This window comes from Amborella trichopoda, chromosome 8, assembly GCF_054954075.1.
Source record: "Amborella trichopoda isolate Santa Cruz 75 chromosome 8, AtrichopodaSantaCruz75HAP2 v2.0, whole genome shotgun sequence".
Classification (NCBI taxonomy): Eukaryota; Viridiplantae; Streptophyta; class Magnoliopsida; order Amborellales; family Amborellaceae; genus Amborella; species Amborella trichopoda.
Genome location: NC_142343.1, coordinates 33903371 through 33922372, shown reverse-complemented (window position 1 = coordinate 33922372; position 19002 = coordinate 33903371). Strand labels below are relative to the sequence as shown.

At 35.8% G+C, this 19002-nt stretch overlaps 1 protein-coding gene across 1 annotated transcript in view; it reads right to left on the bottom strand.

Moving 5' to 3' along the window:
- Nucleotides 1-18486, bottom strand: part of LOC148781039 (protection of telomeres protein 1b-like) — a 29430-nt gene extending 10944 nt beyond the window's left edge. Inside the window, exons 1-3 of the mRNA XM_088874699.1 lie at nt 18333-18486; nt 16192-16334; nt 4805-4988 (exon numbers count right to left, since the gene is read on the bottom strand). Of these exons, the coding sequence (XP_088730825.1) occupies nt 4805-4988; nt 16192-16334; nt 18333-18486 (481 nt within the window). The remainder of the gene's footprint in view (nt 1-4804; nt 4989-16191; nt 16335-18332) is intronic.
- Between the last annotated feature and the right edge of the window lie 516 nt (nt 18487-19002).

Below are 19002 nucleotides of genomic sequence, written 5' to 3'. Positions count from 1 at the left end.
AAAACAGTTTTCGTGAAGATTACTTAACAAAAACACGGAATCAGGTTTAAGAACCGGAATCGTGAAGGTTGGTGGAGATTCCTTAACTAGCCTAGGCGGCCACCTGAACCCGCATAGGCGGGCACCCCCAAGGGCAAAAATGCCCCTCATTGAGGGCATTTCTTTTATCATTTTTTTTAATATTAAAGGGGCAAAATTATGGGTTTTAGGTTCATTTGAAACCTAAAACCCATTAGAGCCTATTATAAAGAGAAAAACCCCACAATTTTTTTATTTCTACTAGGACGTCCAGGTTCTGAGCACCCGCCTAAGCGTTGGGCGGCCTAGACCCCCCGGCCGCCTAGGCACCGCTAAACACGTTTTGAAACACTGATGGCTATTTTCCTACTTAGGCAATGGATTGAGAAGTTTAAAGAGAAGAGAAAAGACATCCACATGGCCTTTATTGATTTGGGTAAAACAAGATATAAGAATTGGTGGGTGCTGGAAAACGGAGTCTCAAAAGGATATATTAACATTATTAGGGATATCTATGAGGGAGTACTAACTAATGAGAGCACAACTAGTGGAGAAACAAGTGAGTTTTCAGTGACAGTAGGCTAACATCAAGGGTTAGCATTGAACCCATATCTCTTTCCTTTAGTTATGGATGAGTTAACAAGGCATCCACAAGATGAGGTTCTGTGGTATGTGTTCTTTGTGAATGACATAGTTTGATTGATGATACTAGAGACAACGTTAACACAAAGTTAGATTTTTGACGGGATGCATTAGAATCTAAAGGTTTTAAAATTAGTTGGACTAATAAAATATATATTAAATGTAAGTTTAATAATAATAAAAGCAAAAACGAGGACTTAGGTAAGATTGATGACCAAGAAGTACCTAGATGATATTGTTTTGGATATCTTGGGTCGATAATTCATGAGAAATGAGAGATTGAGAAAGATGTTACTCATAGAATTGGAGTTGGATGGGCAAAGTAGAGATGCACCTATGGAGTCTATATGATTGTTACGTACCAATCAAACTAAAGAGAAAGTTCTATAAGATGGCTGTCAGACCAGCTAATGCTCTATGAGACGGAATGTTGGGTGGTCAAGAAATAACGTAATCATAGAATCTTGAGAAAGAATTCAAAATGAATACATTTAAGGGAACTTAAGGATAGCTCCATTAGGCGATAAAATGGGGAAAAGCAGACGTAGTTGTTTGATTGTATGCAGCATCGACACAGAACAACACCGATTAGGAGGGGCAGTTTGGTTCTAGTGGAAGGCTCTAAAAAGACAAAGAGAAGACCCCAAATGACATGGATAGAAGTAGGGATAAGGATATGGTAACTTATGATCTAACTAAGGTATGGGCCTCAATAGAGGATAACGACGGAAGAGGATTCTTGTGGCCAACTCCAAATAATTGGGATAAGGCTAAGATGATGATGATGATGGGCTTTGACTAGCTCCCAAACGAACTACACAGAATTTGAGTAATGTTTTTTAATAAAAATTAATTTTCCTTCGAGGATGATTTCAATAATAAAGCCGATAGAAACACTATTTTGGCTGTTCATTTAGAGGTTTCCCTAAAAAAGAACTCCAAGAGATAAAGACCTATGGACATGCAAACAAGGCCCAGGGATATTTGTGTGAGATAAGAGAATGAGAGCATCAGTTAGAAAGATGAAAATGAAGAGAAACTACTGTTCTGTGTGACTTCCATAATTTATGAAATAAGAAAAAAATCCAAGAGAGAGTCACCTAGAGGTAGATTTGCTTTCAGGATATCCTTTGGTGAGAGGTTTCATCAAGGGTTTGCATAGAAACCATCTTCCTTCCTCAAGACTATTTTTTTTATTTTTTAATTAACTTGTAAAATTTTTAAGCATTGATTGGTGTGTTTTTCAGTTTGGTTCAAACTCTGAAATCAAAAACCCTAAGCTATGTAACTTTCAGATTATTTATGAACCCATTATATTTCACTTTCTGCCATGTCAAATTCCATATTTTGATTGTTATTCCATTGGGTGCAATGTGTATAGAGCCGAGGCTCTAAACAATCAAATTAGAGCCCACCTTCAAATAGTTTCAAGAATGTGGTTTCAATATTGGAAATCTTTGACTAGCCTTAAATTTTATATTTTCATCTTTAATTATAAAACAAAAAATAGTGTAGATCGAGCAAATCTATAAAAGCTTGAATAACTTAAAATTTGACGGTCCAAAACTGCATTACAAAATGCACTATTTTCAAAACTTGAAATCCATTTTTTTCTCAAGTCCATGCATCTTGATATCGAGATGATAAAGTTGAGGATATTTGGGCATCAAAACAACCTCTTCTAATGTAAATTTTGAGGTAGGGTCTAATTTGATTGCTTAGAGCCTAGGATCTATATAAACTTTTCCCTATTCCATTTTCTTAGATAACATAGTTTCTTGACAATCATGTACGAAAATGTATTTCTCAAAAGGTGACTTATAAGTGTTGGTCATGTGTTGTGAACATGTCACAGTACGACCCCACAAACTCTGATATGTTAATATTACCATAAAAAAACTTAAAAATTAGAAAAATAAAAGACGTAACTTTCAGAAAACAATTTTGAAAATGCATCATGGATCTTCCCTCTTACTTCTAAGAAAGTGGAAATTGCACACGTTGATACTTTTAAGAAAATGTCAAAAACTCTTCTTGTTATCTATCTTTCCCAACTCTTTTTGTGAAGTGTTGACCCTCATTGAGAAGTGCCAGCATCTTCAAACTTTAATTAAGGTGTCACATCAAAGGAATATTGTGGATAATAAAAGAAAATGATATTGGCAGACCCTACAAGGCCGTTTGGATACTTGGAAATACATTTGCAGAAATGTATTTCAGTGGAAATGACACATTGCTAGCATTTGGATCGAAATTTTGGGACTGAAATGTATTTTGTGCCCACAATTGTTTTGTTCATTTCAACCCAAAAATAAAGAAATCTGTATCATTGTCTTTACCCTCTGAAATTGATTTCCAGCTAAATTTCCCTATTATAGAGACATCCAATTTATAACATATAATTAATTCGGCAAAAACACCACCACGAATTATAGAGAGATACTATCTCATACTTTATATTTTAGAATAAGAAACTATCTTAAAATTTTAGCCAGAGAAACTATTTCTAATTTTAGAGAAGGAAGCTATCGAAATTTTTTAGAGAGAGAAATTATCTCAAAAATTTTATAGAGAGAAACAATTTAAAATTTTAAGTTTTAAAGAGAAAATATCTTAAGATTTTAGAGAGAGGAATTATTTCTAACTTAAAGTTTTAAAGAAAAAATATCTTAAAATATTTTAAAGTTTTAGAGAGAGAAAGTACTTGAAAATCTTAGAGAGAGAAACTATATCAAAATTTTTAGAGAGAGAAACAATCTCAAATTTTAATTTTTATAAAGAGAAAGTACCTCATAATTCTTAGAGAAAGAAATTGTATCAAATTTTAAGTTTTAAGGAGAAAGTATCTATAAAAAAACTAAAAAAAATGGAAACTATCTCAAATTTTAAGTTTTTAGAAAGATAAAGTATATTAAAATTTTAGAGAGAGAAACTGTATCAAATTTTAGAGAGAGACTCTCAAATTTTAAGTTTTAGAGAGAGCACGTACGTGAAAAATATTTCAAAGAGAAAATATATCAAAAATTTTAGAGAGAGAAACTACATTAAATTTTATGTTATAGAGAGAGAAAGTACTTGAAAACTTTTAGAGAGAGAAAAATATATCAAAATTTTTAGAGAAAAACTATATGAAAAATTTTAAAGAGAGAAACTATCTCCAATTTTAAGTGTTAGATACAGAAAGTATTTGAAAAATTTTAGAGAGAGAAATTATCTCTAATTTTTGGAGAGAGAAACTATATCAAATTTTAAGTTTTATAGAGAGAGTATCTTAAAATTTTACGAGAGAAACGATCTCAAAAATTTTGAGAGAAAGTACTTAAATAGTTTTAGTCAGAGAAACTATCTTAAAAATTTTAGAGAGAGAAATTATCTCAACTTTTAAGTTTTAGCGAGAGAAAATATGTTAAAATTTTAGAGAGAGAAATTATATCGAATTTTAGAGAGAGAAATTACTTGAAATATTTTAGCGAAAAATTATCTCAAATATGTAGAGAGGGAAACTGCCTCAAATTTAATAATAAAAAAAGACATTATAATGAATAGTATAATAAAAATATTTAACGAAATTTAAAATAAAAATAAAAATGTTATGCATCCATCATAATGTATTTTCTATGAAAATAGAATATCTAGAGTAATCTATTTCCATGGATACAAACGGCCCCTACATGTTAAAGGGTTCATTCTTGAGAAGGGTTTGACACCTTTAAATTAAATCGGATGCTACCAACAAGTGCTAAGTTTCCATGGTGTGTGGTAATGCTGATATACTACATAAATATAAAAAGAAAGTGATAGGATAACACTGCTAGGGAATCTAGGTAGACTTAATGAACTTCAATATCAAATATCTAGGGTTCTTCTACACAAATACCAATTTCATGAAAAATCAACAGGCTATGAACACGCATTCACGTATAATATAGCATTCCAACTAACCATAAAAGCCAAATGACAATCAAATCATTACAAGTAAAAAGTATATGACCAAATGCTTCACAAACCATCACTCATGCCGAAATCACTTCACATGTCAATATAAACTCAAACACTGGTATTTTTTGTCACCAACACATATTTGAGCATCAAAATATATTAACAGAAAACCTTAATCTTCACAATACTAGCAAATAAGAAGAACCTTTCTGAAACTCGAAATTTTTCAACCAATTTCTTAGCTCGGTTATGTATTTCCTGTCATGATCTGTAATATAGGGACTCGAAGAGAACTGATACGGAATAAAACGTTTACCAGACTTCCCTTCAAATAAAGAAAAAGAAGAAAACTTCTTGTTGAAACGAGCATTCACCTCACCATTGAAGATGCGTGACCAATGCACTAGTTACTACTGGATGTCCAAATGATTTAAGTTTCTTTCACACATACATCCTACGATCAGAAAGGTTACGCATTTTTCCTAATAAGATTAGAAAATTTACTCTTTAGTCAAAGGACAGGAAATCTATGAATTAATAAATTTACAGGATATTATTCCAGTATAAATACATGAGATTTATAACTTCATGGCAACATTAGGTGTGAAAAGTGAAATATAGAAATTATTAAATTTATAAATTCATGGCAACATTACGTGTGGAAAGTCAACTATAGAAATTATTTACTAATCATAATCAATGTTGTAAATAAGATATTTTGCCCTTAGCCATACAATAGATTCAAAAATGCTGTTATAGCTTTTTTCTATAGAGGAAGTACTTGAACCATGAATAACCATCAATTTCCCAGGGAAAAGCAGAAAAAAGATGATGATGATGATGTTAACTTTTAAAATTTTGACCACAAATGTTCAATCCTCATGAATTGTACCAATGGATCTTTTTAACATATAAATTACGAGATTGGCAATGTTCATTTGATCAGCGTGCTGCGTGATATATGCTCACTTTCCAAGCACTTGAGCCAAACAATACATAAAAAAACCTTCCAATGTTCACCAGCGCAGTGGTCAAACCAGCTAGATATCCACTCCATGCCAATTGGGTCCTGCCAATGCACAAACCAGCCAGACCTTTTTGTCCAAAAAAGTTGAAATAAATAGAATACTCACCAAACAAATATGTAGAGAATAAAAAATAGGCTAGTCTTTTCAAACTAGAGGCAGTTTTTTAGGAAAATAGAGCCGTATAAGAACTGGAAATAAGATTAAACAGGGAGAGAGAGTATTGCTTACAGTTATTCGATGGAATTTATGTATGTGAATGCCTTGAGTGTGATATGGTGATGGTGTCAAGGAAAAGGAGTAAGAGAGCGACAAAGACTCCAAAGTAATCAAACTGATGGAATCCTGTAGTTTGTCCCCTCTTGTGTGTGTGTGATGTAAATAACATCAACGGGCTGGCTGGACCATGAAACATCTTTGAATTTGAAGTAGGGACAAATATGGAATTCTAGTATTTGTTGAGTACAGTTTTGTAATTTGTCATAAAAAGGTTATTTTGGGTTTTAGTGTAAAGACAACGATAAAATAGAGTGTTGTAGATTACCCATGTATGTCAACAAGTCAGAGTAGAGTAATTGGTGTTTAGAGTTGCTTATGAGTTAGCCTCAATGATACACCCATGCATGGGAATTTGGCTGCATGAATGGAGAAATATAACTTGAGAATTAGATTGCATGCAAACTGAATTAATTACATAGGAAAATAGGGAATATGGGTATTTTAGTCTTTTTACTATTTTATTGGGGGTATTTTGCTCAATCTTTAGATCCAGGGAAGGAGTTCTTATACATGGAACTTACTATAACAAATGGACAATTCTACAGTTGATGATTTTTATTAATGAAATCGAAAAAAATTTCCAACTTGGTGTAGAGAGAGAGTGTGTGTTCCCAACTTTTGGAAGGCCATCTACTACACTTGGCAAGACTAGGGCCTGAAAATCCCTTGCTCTTTCACTCCCTCGATCATGATCAAGGAAGCTTGGTCATTGTTGTAAAATCCGCCTCAGGCCTATCCTTTCTTTGTGGGTTTTACACTATTTAGTATCAGAGCCACAGTTGAGCTTCATCGAATTTGATGGCTGCACGTGGTAGAGGACGTGGTTGAAGATATGGAGCTCACGACTTTGATAAGATGGCTGAAAGGGTGAATAACCTAAAGGAGTTGGTGACCTTGCTAATGTACGATTGGATGTTTGAGAGGGTGAGTTGCCTGAAGAAAACAGTAGCAATGCTGATGCATGAGAGAAATTACATGGGCATGCTCCATGCAAGATAAGGCCTGTGGTGACGAGACCAACATGTATGAATTCCTATGGCACGCACCATGAGTCGAAGATCAAGTTGGTGTCAGACGGGTGAAATGCATGGTATAATCACAGTCAAGAGTTTGCTGCACAATGTCGTCAAGAGTTTGCTGCACAATGTCACGAGATCGATGATGATTTGAGCAGGTACTATGGAATTCTATCAGAGGAAAACCATGGAGGAATTGTATTCTCATAAAATGAGTTTCAAAATCAGCACATCATTGACTGGGACTCATCACTAGTCTTTGACAAGTAAGTGGATGAAGATTTCAGGTGCTGAAGAAAAAGCAGGTGATAATGACTTCAATGGTGATCCAATTGTTGAAGAGGATCAAGAAGAAGATCCTACCTTTAGAGAGGATTTCGTGAATCTTCTCCTTGATGAAGACCTAGGTGAGAGTGACGAATTTGCTCCTAAGATTATTATCATAACTGGTTTCTTTTTCCCCGGAGGAATAAGTGAAAGAATAATGTTAATGACGAAGGTAAAGATGCTGACGAGGAGACAATTAGAGGGGAAACTGCAAAGAGCTCCTTTTCTCTCAATGATGGTGGTGGTGAACCTTTGTATTTCCATTCAAAGGGCTTTACTCCCCAACTGTATGCTGCTGAACTTGGTTGTTCTCTCTATCTCTTACCTGAATTTAGGGTGTGACGCGAGGTTCACACCAAAGAGTTCAAGGTAATTTCCCCTACACTCTCAGTTGGTGAGCTTAGCATAGGGGATGCTCGCCACATGGTCGCTGAAATCATTCTCTATGAGGGAACTCAGGCTATGTTGTCGCTTTGCTTTTATAGAAAAACCAACTTTGTTCCTTATCATCTTCCCCCAAAACTTAAACCCAAGGAACCTAATATCTGCATCTCGACTTTACAAAACAGCCTCAGAGTTCAAAGGTTTTCTTGCATCTTAAGAGAAGAGTTCTCTTCAACTGTGTTTATGGCCGATAGCATTTATCATTGGCATTGCAGCTGTGTTAGTTTTCAATGTGCGCAAAACAATGATGGATGAGATGTCTATGAGATGCATCATAACCTGGAAAGCATTGATTTTGAATTGCGTATCTTTAAGATTGAGTTACAATGTTTCTAAGAGATGAAAAACTCTGGATTTTGGTCTTCTCAATTTCCCCTTGCTGGTATTGCTACATCAAAGTGGTGCAGTGGATGATTAGGGAGTATGGGACTGCTAAGCATACCTATGTTAAAGCTCTGAAACATGGGTTTAGTTGTAATATTTGCACCAGCATTGCACTGTCATGAGCTCATTACAAGATTGGGAATCTCCTATCAGCAGATTTAATGCTCAAACTTACAAATCATTGAGTTGAGATTTCCTACAAAATTATTTTGAATAGATATCTCCGAGGATGTATGATTCGAAGTAAATCAAGACTCTTCCCTCCTATGCTTATTCATAGTTCTAAACCAAGTTATTTTGATCGTCTTGTCGTTGTTAGTGCATACTTGCGCTTGAACTCAAGGAATTTAGTCTTGGATGTTCAAGTTCACGGAGAACTTTAAGTTGGGCATAGATTCACAGATTTCTATGAGGTTTATTGCATTATTACTTGTTTTGACTCATTGGAGTGTGCATATTCTCTTGAAAATTGGCAAAAGCAAGGCATTATCAAACGGATCTCTGATAGGAGATTGTGTTGTCCATGTCCATGGAGGCATTACTTTGAGCTATGTTTTACAACTCAATGCTTTGGGCCTGAAAATGCAAAATTTAGCAACTCTCTGCAAATCTCAAGCATGCAAAGCAGGTAATCTCTCATATTGAATATGAAACCTCAAGTGGGTTTTACGAGATATTTAGTGTTTTAGAGAAGCATTCAAGGTATTTCTTGAACCGTGCTTTAACTTTATTGGGAGTTGTAATGAACGTAATGTTGGTCAGGCAGTTAGTGGCCATGTGAGAACCAAGGGTGTTGGTGCTTGTTTTATTACTTTCATAGATGGTGCTCTCAGTGAACTGAACACCATTTGCTGAATTTTGCAGCAAAGAATTACCGATGATGTGTTTGACTCTGATGAATAGCTTGAGTGGTGCATAGGCTAAGTGACACTAATATCTCCATTATATTGGAGGAGACCAAACTTGTTTACATCAGCGTAAGCTACTACTTGTGTGTCATTCTTCACCAAACAGTGAGCAGCGAGGCCGTACCTTTCTTCCTTGCACTCAATGAGAGCAATCAGCTAGGCCTTGAGGCTACAGTTGAAATAACTACAAAATTCTTTAACAAAGTAGTGAAGCAAGTACTAATAACGGGGCCAATTTCAGAGTTGCTAAGGTGGGTGAAAGTGAAACATTGATCAAGCGCCTTGATGATAGTGGTTGAGGAATAACTATCATGTGACCAGTTAAGAGACCAACCTTTTATAGCCAAAGATCGGTCAATTACTGTTCACACTGATCGGGTGGTGAAGGCTATTAGCCTAGCCTTTGGTTGTCTTCCAATGAAGCACTTCCTAAAAGCCATGGTGAAGAGGTTAAATTTGTATTACCTTAGATTCTCGAGCATTTACTTTCATTGCTCTAGACTGATTGCTGTGGATGTTGGAGGCCATGTTCATCTACAGGTTTAAAAGAGAATAATGCTTGCGATACTCGAAGTAAACCATCCTTTTCTAAGCTGACACATGAAAGTGTTGCAGGAATTTTGGAGAGATGAGAAGAAATGGGGTGGGATTCAATTAGATCTCTCTTGCAGCTCTGTTTAGAGCTCGCAAGTGCACCAAGAGATTCATGTATGAAGAGCCAGTCCATGCTCAAATGCTAAAGTTGAGGCTTGGTTTTGACAATTTTTCTATGAATTCTTTCCTACCTATGCATATTGATTGTGAGATTGTAGAAACCCATTAGAAGTAAGATTTTTGTTTTTGCAATGGTTCAAACTTCTTTGATGGGTAGCGACTCTTCTTCAGTGCCAACATTATGCTTTGATCTTTCCATGTGAAACATGTTGCCTACCATGTATGTAAAGCGTGGGACCATCAAAAGCATGGAGTTCGACCACATGCCTCATAAGGATAATTCCCATGGAGCCATAGCACTTCACCATCAGTTAGAGGAAAGGCATTCTAAGAAGATTGCCAAAAACTTAAGGACGAGTTCTTTCCAACCCGAGGAATATGATGTAAATCACATCAACGGGCTGGCTGGACCTTGATAATAATTTCGAAATTGAAGTAGGGATGAATCTGGAATTTCAGTATTTGTTGAGTACACCTTTGTAATTTGTCATTAAAGGATTATTTTGGGTTTTAGTGTAAAGTCAAGGATGGAATAGAGTGTTGTAGATTTCCCATGTATGTCAAAAGTCAAAAGTAGAGTAATTGTTGATTTGAGTTCCCATGAGTTAGAGTCAAAGATATAGAGATCCTATGCATAGAAATTTAGTTGTATGAATGGGGAAATCTTACTTAGGAATTAGGTTATACGCAAGCTGATTTAATTGTATGCGAAATAGGCAGTTGGGGTAGTTTGGCTATTTTACTATTTTATTAGGTATATTTTGGTCAATGTTTAGGTCCAGCGAAGGGGTCTCATATATGGAACATTACTGTAACAGTTGGACAGTTTTTCAGTTGATGATTTTGATTAATGAAATTGAAAAATTCCTCCTACTTGGTGTAGAGAGAGTGTGTGTTCTCAACTTTGAGTTGAAGGGCCATCTACTTGGTATAGTGGCAAGAGTAGGGGATGCAAATCCCTTACTCTTTCATTCCCTTGATCAAGATCAAAGAAGCTGGGGTTGGTTGTTGCAAAATCGGCCCCGGATCTGTCATTTCCAATGCTGATTTGCACCATTCTCTCTCTCTCTCTCTCACATCAAATTGATGGAAGCCTTTAGTTTGCCTCTCTCTCTCTCAGACACACACATCAAACTAATGGAACCCTATAGCAGTTCCAAAAAGTTACTGATGGAACCCTATATTTGCCATCCCCCCCCCCCCCCCCCCCCCCCGGCCCCACCCAGGGCAAAACCTACCCATTGCCTCTTTCTTGTCTAGCCCTATTCCAAGTTCTTCCTAAGAAAGAGAGATATCATTCCAAGTTCTTCCTAAGAAAGAGAGATATCAAGTTTCCAAATAAGACTGCCTTCACATGTCGAGAAGAGAAACAAAGAGAGCTAGGAACAACTTCATAGAGAGAGAGAGAGAGATTAGGTTTCCAAATAATAATCATTTTGCAAGTACGGGGAGATTGGAATTCCAAATAAGTCAGGTGGCAGCTCAAGCAAGTGGACATCATCACAACACCTCTTAAAAACTGTAGGGCCATGCCTTTTTGAGGTGCAGCTTGATAAGTCCCAGCTGAAAATTTCTCTCCTTACATGAGCAAGCACCGTATCTCTTCCTTGGGAAACGAAGGTCTTTGATATGGAACTGCTTGTGTATTGTACTTCTAATTGTTTAAAGCAATTTCTCTTCAGATCTCTTTATGAATGCTATGGATACAGGCTGCAAAAGCATCAGCATCTTCAGTAACTCGGCCAGTCACAGGTAAGGATAAAGTCAATTAGTTGTTGGCAGACCATGTGACATACTCTCTCTCTAACAGAAATCTACAATGTGAGAGGCATCATAGGCTTTTTTTCACATGATATGAAATATGCCATCTTAAAAACTCTATCAGCTACCACAAAAATAAAATTATGAACTCTCTTTGCCCTGGGTGAGCCTAACAGGAGATCCATGCTTAGGTCTTCCCATGGGGCTTTCGCAAAGGAGAATAAAGGCGTTCTGCCTTTATCCCTTGCCTAGCTGGCATGCCATGCACCTGCTAATAATGTGCATCACATCACACTTAAGACCAGGCTAAAAGAATCAGTTTTCGACAAGGGAAATGGTCATTAGTCAACCAGATTGCCCTCCTAAACCTCCCCAATGCAACTCTAGTATAATCTGCGCGCCCACAAGGAGCCCCATGGAATACGAGCACCATACTAGGGGTAATCATCATGAAAGAATAATATATGAGAAGTAAGACACTAGTCCCATGAAGAAGGGTCTCATAAATCTTTCATCATGAAAGATATATGAGTACGACCCACTACAAGAAGGTCTCAAAAATCTTCCCAACATCTAGATCACTAGGATATGCCTGCATGAGCGCTTCAAATCTTCTTACCTCCACCATTCGGGTAGAACAAAAATGAACTGTCAGATACGAGCTCCAGTTGACATGGTGCACACCCAATTTCTTAAGGTAACTCAAAGCATCATGATCTGAATAAAGCACAAACTCTTTGGGAATCAAATCCTATTACCTAAACAACTGCATGGAATTCAAAGTTAACTACAGACTGATCTTGTTTGCCCTTTTTTAGCTTCTCTCTCAAGAAAACCACAGGTGTGCCCTTCTTGCCTCAGAACAACAACGATGCCAATGTGAGAACCATCACACTCGACTTCAAAGACTTTATCAAAGTCCAGAAGCTGCATAATTGGGGGGCTCAATCATCATGGTCTTAATACTCGCGAAGCCCCTCTCAACATCTTTGGTCCACTCAAAAGCAGTGGTCCAACACTAGACTTGGGCAGCAGACAAGGCAGCTTCCCGAACAGATTGACTCAAGTGAGTAAGCTCAGAATCGGCCAAAACACGCCCGAGTGAGGAAATAGTCCAAAAAGTTCCCAGAGAATTAACAAGAAGTTCTAGAAAAATCCAAAAATTATTGACAAATCTCCAAAAAGAAGTTAGTCAAAATGAACAAAGAATAACCAATAACAAATGAAACGATGAAAGATGATGAAAATTTGAACTTATCTGCATAAAAAAATTATGAAACACCGAATTATGATCATGACATTATAATTACTAATTTACTATTATTGTACTATTCCAATGCTAAATCATAGAAAAACATATTTTTATGCATCCAAACATACAAAAATGTTTAACAATATTTATTGAGAAAAAATATTGCATTCAAAACATTCAATACATGTTAGATGCATATAACAACCATAAAAGAATGTAATCAATATCATCATCATCATCATCATCATCATCATTTGAGCCCAATTATTTGGGGTGGTTACGATTCCTATTCCGCCATTTCGCTCTAACAAAGGTCATACCTTCAATCAGACCATAAGTCACCAAATCTCTTATCGTTACTTCAATCCATGTCTTTTAGGCCTTCTTGTGCTCTTAGAGCCTTTCACTCGAACCAAATCGCCCCTCCTAACTGGATTTTTCTAAGTTGACACTACATATAGGTAAACCACCAAAGTCTACTTTCCTTTATTTTATTGCCTATTGGAGCTATCCCAAAGTTCTCTTGCATGTATACATTCTAAATTCTATCCTTACTTGACTTGTCACTCGTCCATCTCAACATCCCCATCTCAGCCACACTCATTCTATGGATATAGTTTTTTTCTTAACTGCCCAACATTTCATTCTATAAAGCAAAAAAACCCATAAGCACTCTAACTACTTTTCTAATCAACTCCTAAAACCCTAAAATATTTAAATAAATTTATAAAAAAAAACTAGAAGACCTAAAGACACTTAAAAAGCCCTCAAAATAACCATAAAAAATTAAAACAATACATCCTTAAAATGTAATAAGAAAACTTCAAAAATACAAGCCATCTTGTCCTAACTGACTCCAAATAGTTGGGATAATACCCAAATAATGACAATGATCTTGTCCTTCATCAATTGCCAAGATAGTGTCATTTTTAAATTACAATGAGACTGACCCCTTTGATGATTTTAAGCTTCTTCCTTTTTTAATTTATCTCAAAGGCAAAGAAAATGAGAAGCAAGGGCTCTTGTTAGTTTTTATGGCCCTAGTTAAGTTCAAAACCCTTACCCCAAGGCATGTGACACTATCGAGAAGAGTTTACAGTGGGTCATCCCTTGTTGAGATCAGTGAGATGCCCAGCGATGATATTCGTAGTCCAGAAAAACTGTGTGGTCTCATGCGTGTGATTGTTAGGCCTGTGAAAGCATGGGCACACGTCTTAACAAACTTCTACACGACATGTACCCACGATATGTATACATGACAACCACATTACTGGGAAGCAGCCATTTAGAGGAACGTGTGTGCATGTACATCGAGAGAGCCTCCTTTGCACTATAGGGACAAGTGTTGGACTTGCTCTTAAAGTGGGGGACTGAAATCCACATTCAATGATCATGGTTTCACTGTTTATTGTCCAACTTTGACAATCCAATCATGAGCTCCTGCATTGAGGCTGTGGGTCATGGGTTTTTGTTGGGGTGGATAAAAAAACATTAGTCGATCACAGTTCTTGGGTAAAGTGGAATGCCTTGATTGTTGTTAATTTTGACTATTTGGTTCCAGTCCACTTCTAAAATATTATATATTGGTATTAGAAATGTTTTTTAAAAAAATTACAAATTTTTCATTTAAAATTTATTTTTGCTGTAAAATCCTTTGAAAGGGCATTTTCATAATTTTTTTAAATTTGGAACGGCACATGGGGCCCAGGATCAAGCCCCACATATGTACCACCCATGGATCGGACATGGGCCATTCTGAGGTCAACTAAATCTCTCTTGGGTGCTACACCCTCTTTCTTTTATTTATATGACATTTGTTTTTGTTAAAGGTTAGTTTAGGATAATCTTTAAGAGTTTGAACTAAAACTCTAATTAAAAAATATTAGGAAGCTTTGGATTGTTTATAATTCTAATTTAAATAGAAGTTGGACTTGGGTCAAATTATAAGAGGATAAGGTTCTTAATAATCCTCTCAAACTCATGATTTATGGGATGGATGGCTCAAATTTATTCTCTCACCCCACAGATTTCTTAAGTTCCTATTGGTCAAGTTGTGTCATTGGATAAACAATACCTAAGGAAGAAATTCTAATCCAAATAGGAACAGAAATTCTTTTTATTTAAACACCATTGAGCCCCTCGCTCTGAAAACACATATTTCTCTCTCCTCCATGCACCAAATCTCTCTTTATCTTTCTCTTATTTATTAAAACTTCATTTTTCTCTCTCCCCTCTTCCAAAAGGGTCATGCCACCCAAAATTTGATAAGACAAGGGTGACACATTGAAACCCTAATTAGTGTTTTACTGTTTTGAGAAGAAAAAGGGGTACGCCCAGCCGTAGGAGGATTCTGTGCCTTCAAGCTCAGCCCTAATTTGTTCCTAAAAGTTCCTACAAACCCTCGTTAGGTTTCCATGCTCTCCAAAACCCCATAGTAAGAGCTATTGCCTATGAAAGTTTCCCATCTCTAAAATTCCAGCGGTATAAAAAAGGGATAAAAGTGTGTCATCAGTCAAGGAATCGGGTGTGGGGTGTATCAAGCAAGACCTGTAAGAATAATTCCATGCATCTTCTAATAAGTCTTCCCAATTGATTTAATTATTTTATAGTTATATTTTAAATGTTCTATGAATTTTTAAGAATACATTTTGCACTTAAAATCATAGTGGAAGATTGCTTATTGCTTATGAATGGTATCTATTTGTTTTGGCAGTAAAACTAAATATCCTAAGTTGTGTTTAGGGATCTAATTAGATTTACAGCAGAGTTTAGTGGCCGTGGAATTCAAGTATATTGAATAAAAGAAATGAAAAAAATTGAATTTAATACTTTGAATTCCACATAGCCACTCCTTTCAGCCTAACCTAATCATAGGAACCTTGTAGTTCGCTAGTGCTCCAAATTTATGCTCCTTTTGTGGTTCATTAGAAGCTACTAGTATAGATTCATCTTGACAAACCCCCACTCCACTTTCATATATACTAACATGATAAAAATCTGGAAGCAATCTATGCTCTTACACACATAATTGTATGATGGCTGCTTTGAGTGGTATGAAATGTTTCATTTGGATAGCACAACATAGTAAACTTATGTTGAGAGGATGATATATAATTTGTCTAGTTAATCATCAAGGATTTGATTCATTTTTCTTTCCAACTATGAAAACCATAAAGAATTTTTCCATTCTTTAAGCAGAGATTCACTAGAAAAAACTAGCAAAGTGGGACAGAAAACACATTACCATTTTATGTTGCCTACACGAGTTAAATCGCAACTTGTAGAGGAAAAAGCAATGATTACGGAGCCAGCATAACAAATAAACTGTAAACCCGAATCTCAACAAAACAAACATCAGATCAATATGAAGAATCCATTTAGGAATCAAAAATAAAATAAGCAATAGTGAACTGAAGAAAATGCATCTCAAGAGACAAAACCAAGCCTAATAAGTAGGGAAAAATTGACTTATGCAAATGGTATTTCACCAGAACTCGATGCAGACGAATTATATCTCCATTGGACTTCACATGAGGAAGCTTCTCCATGCTTGGAGCAAAAAATGTCACAGGTAACACAGGTTCTCCCCGGAACATGTCCATTATCTCTAATCTACACACAAAATCTGCAAGATAAGAACATTGATCAAGATAAAAAGAAAAACCAATCCTGGTGAAAATGACGCAAAGGATAGAGAGTATTGAACATGACAATCACATAAAACAACTACAGAAGGTAAGGGCCACAACATTGTGCAGTTAAAGGTATTCATTTGATGCACTAAGAAGTACGTATAAGAATGCATGTATGACACAAACATACATGCGCATAAATACGTGGATGCGTGTGCTGATCAGTATACTATAAGTGTAAGTAAACATGCATTTATGCCTATGCAAATACATAGATAGGTACATAGATATGAGATAGGTACATAGATATGTATGTGCATATTGATATTCTAATATATGCAAATTTATATACAGTTACACACCTTTTTTACATAATACCAACAACAAAAGGAAAACTTGAAAAAAAAAAAGAAACAGGGGCACAATTTATATCTAACTCCTACGGTGACCTTTCATAAGCTGTACAAGATGCAAAAAGAAAGTTTTCACAGTGAAGTAAGGAGGATGACTGTATCAGCCCTTTAGCAATTGCTGGAGGCCTACAAGTCTGAAGCTATCATGTTTGGGCTTGAAGGCTGTTAAATGAATTAGACATTGAAGATGGAATAGTAAAGCCGATGGAATAGTAAAGCCGATGGAATAGTAAAGCCACATGACCGATCCACGTATGTCAGTCATTGAGATGAAACCAAATCATGGTGGTTAATTTCTCAGTCGAAAAAAGCAAGTATGGCAAGGAAAGTGGATATATAGAGAGGTGAGGAAAGTAGAGTTATAGAGATTGGGATTTAAGATAGCAAAGCAGAGTATATCCAAGTTCAACGGCTGTAAGAATGAAGATGTAAGGCCAACTATACTTTTTTCTTTTGGTAGGAAGGATGAACTGTAAATTTTGGAGCAAAGTGGTAATGCTAGGCTATTGGAGAAGCATTTGCAAAATAATAAACAAATAGCATAAAACCATAAACGAGAATTTTGAAAGAATCTTATGATTTATGTGTTGTGATGTTTTCTAAAACAAGCCGACCCCAAATAATTGGGATAAGGCTTGGATGATGATGTTTCCTAAAACAATAATTTCTTTTTTTTTTAGATAATTCAAAGTTTTAAAACCATTTTTTGCTAATGTCAAGATGGGAACCACCAAATCAACTTGAGTCATTCGACAACACAGAGTTATAAATATCATTTTTCTAAAAATGATAACGGTCATAGTTGATCACATGTTATAAATTTCAGAACTACAACAGCCGCCACAAGTCCCTTGCCGCGAGAAACAACCACGCTAAAAAAATACGACTAAGAAAAGTGGTGACGTCACCATAAAAACCAAAATGTCCCCCAAGAAAGAGAAACCACAAATGAACATTGCTGATTGCTTTATTGCTAGAGTTTTGCTGAAGAAACAGCGAATACATTAAAAATGGGATTTAAAAAAAAAACTGTTAATCTACCATTGCTGGTTCGAGATACACAATTCATGTTCATTGTGATGTATCCAAGATAAAGTTGTGTTTCAGCTACCGGGCTGTTAAACACATTTTAAAATACTTATTGGGTTTTCTCTTTAAGATTGCCCTCATTTTCAGATCAATCCAGGGAAGAAATTAATAATCATGGTTGAGACTAAGTTAACAATGGAAGAACGGGATTACAAGGGAATGCAGGAATACGACTTCAGATATTTATCTATCTGGGGAAGAGAATTAGGGTTTTTCACTTGGTGAAATTGCAGTGTACAAGAGGTTTTGGGCTCAGTTCAATAATTGAAACCCGAAATATGGTTTCGCTTGTTTTGGTTTAGTTTCTTTGCATATATGAATACACTTCCACCGATAACTGTTAGATATTTCACTACGTGCATCATCAAAAGAATTTGAATTCACTGGCTTGCAAAAGCATGGAGACTCGGAAGAAGAACAAGGGTTGATGTTTTTTTTTCTCCCTTTTTGTTAAACAAAGGACGGGGATGTTTTTGTTAAATGAAGAACACGGATTGATGAGAATTCGAAGAACATTAACAGTTTCTTTGCTTTTTTTGGGCATCCCAAACTCCTTTACTGCGCCAAAAAAGTTCACCTTCTGATTAATGCATGAAATTGCATCTCTTATTTCCCGATACACAACATCCTTCGACTGGTCCATGGAGGGAAAGTGCGACTTCAATTTCGGAGTCGTGCCTCATGTAGTGGCAAATATACCCGGAATTGCCCTGACTTTCGAGCCTTATGTTGTTGCAAATATACCCGAAATGCCCCTACCTTTCATTCAGTGTTGGTGTTGCGTCCGAGCACGTGGACAATTACCGGTCGTTCAATGAGCCTCATTCAAGGGCTAAAAATTAATTTTATTTTTTATTTTTAAAAAAATAGTATTTATATGAAATTTGGGTTTTAACACAAACTAAAAAATAATAATAATAACTATTTTTAATAAAAACATTAATTAAAATATGGTTGTGGTTTGCATAAGGTCGCAACTTTAAACAATATGTGTTAAGGTGAATCTCCAAGAGATGTAATTTTGGTGTCAAAATTTTTAGGATAATATGAGAGTCTATTTATACCTCTAATTTTAAACTTAAAAAATAGCTAATCAAACAAAACTATAAATACATGAAACTCTTGAAAATGTACAGTCCAGATAATATATTGCAAGATG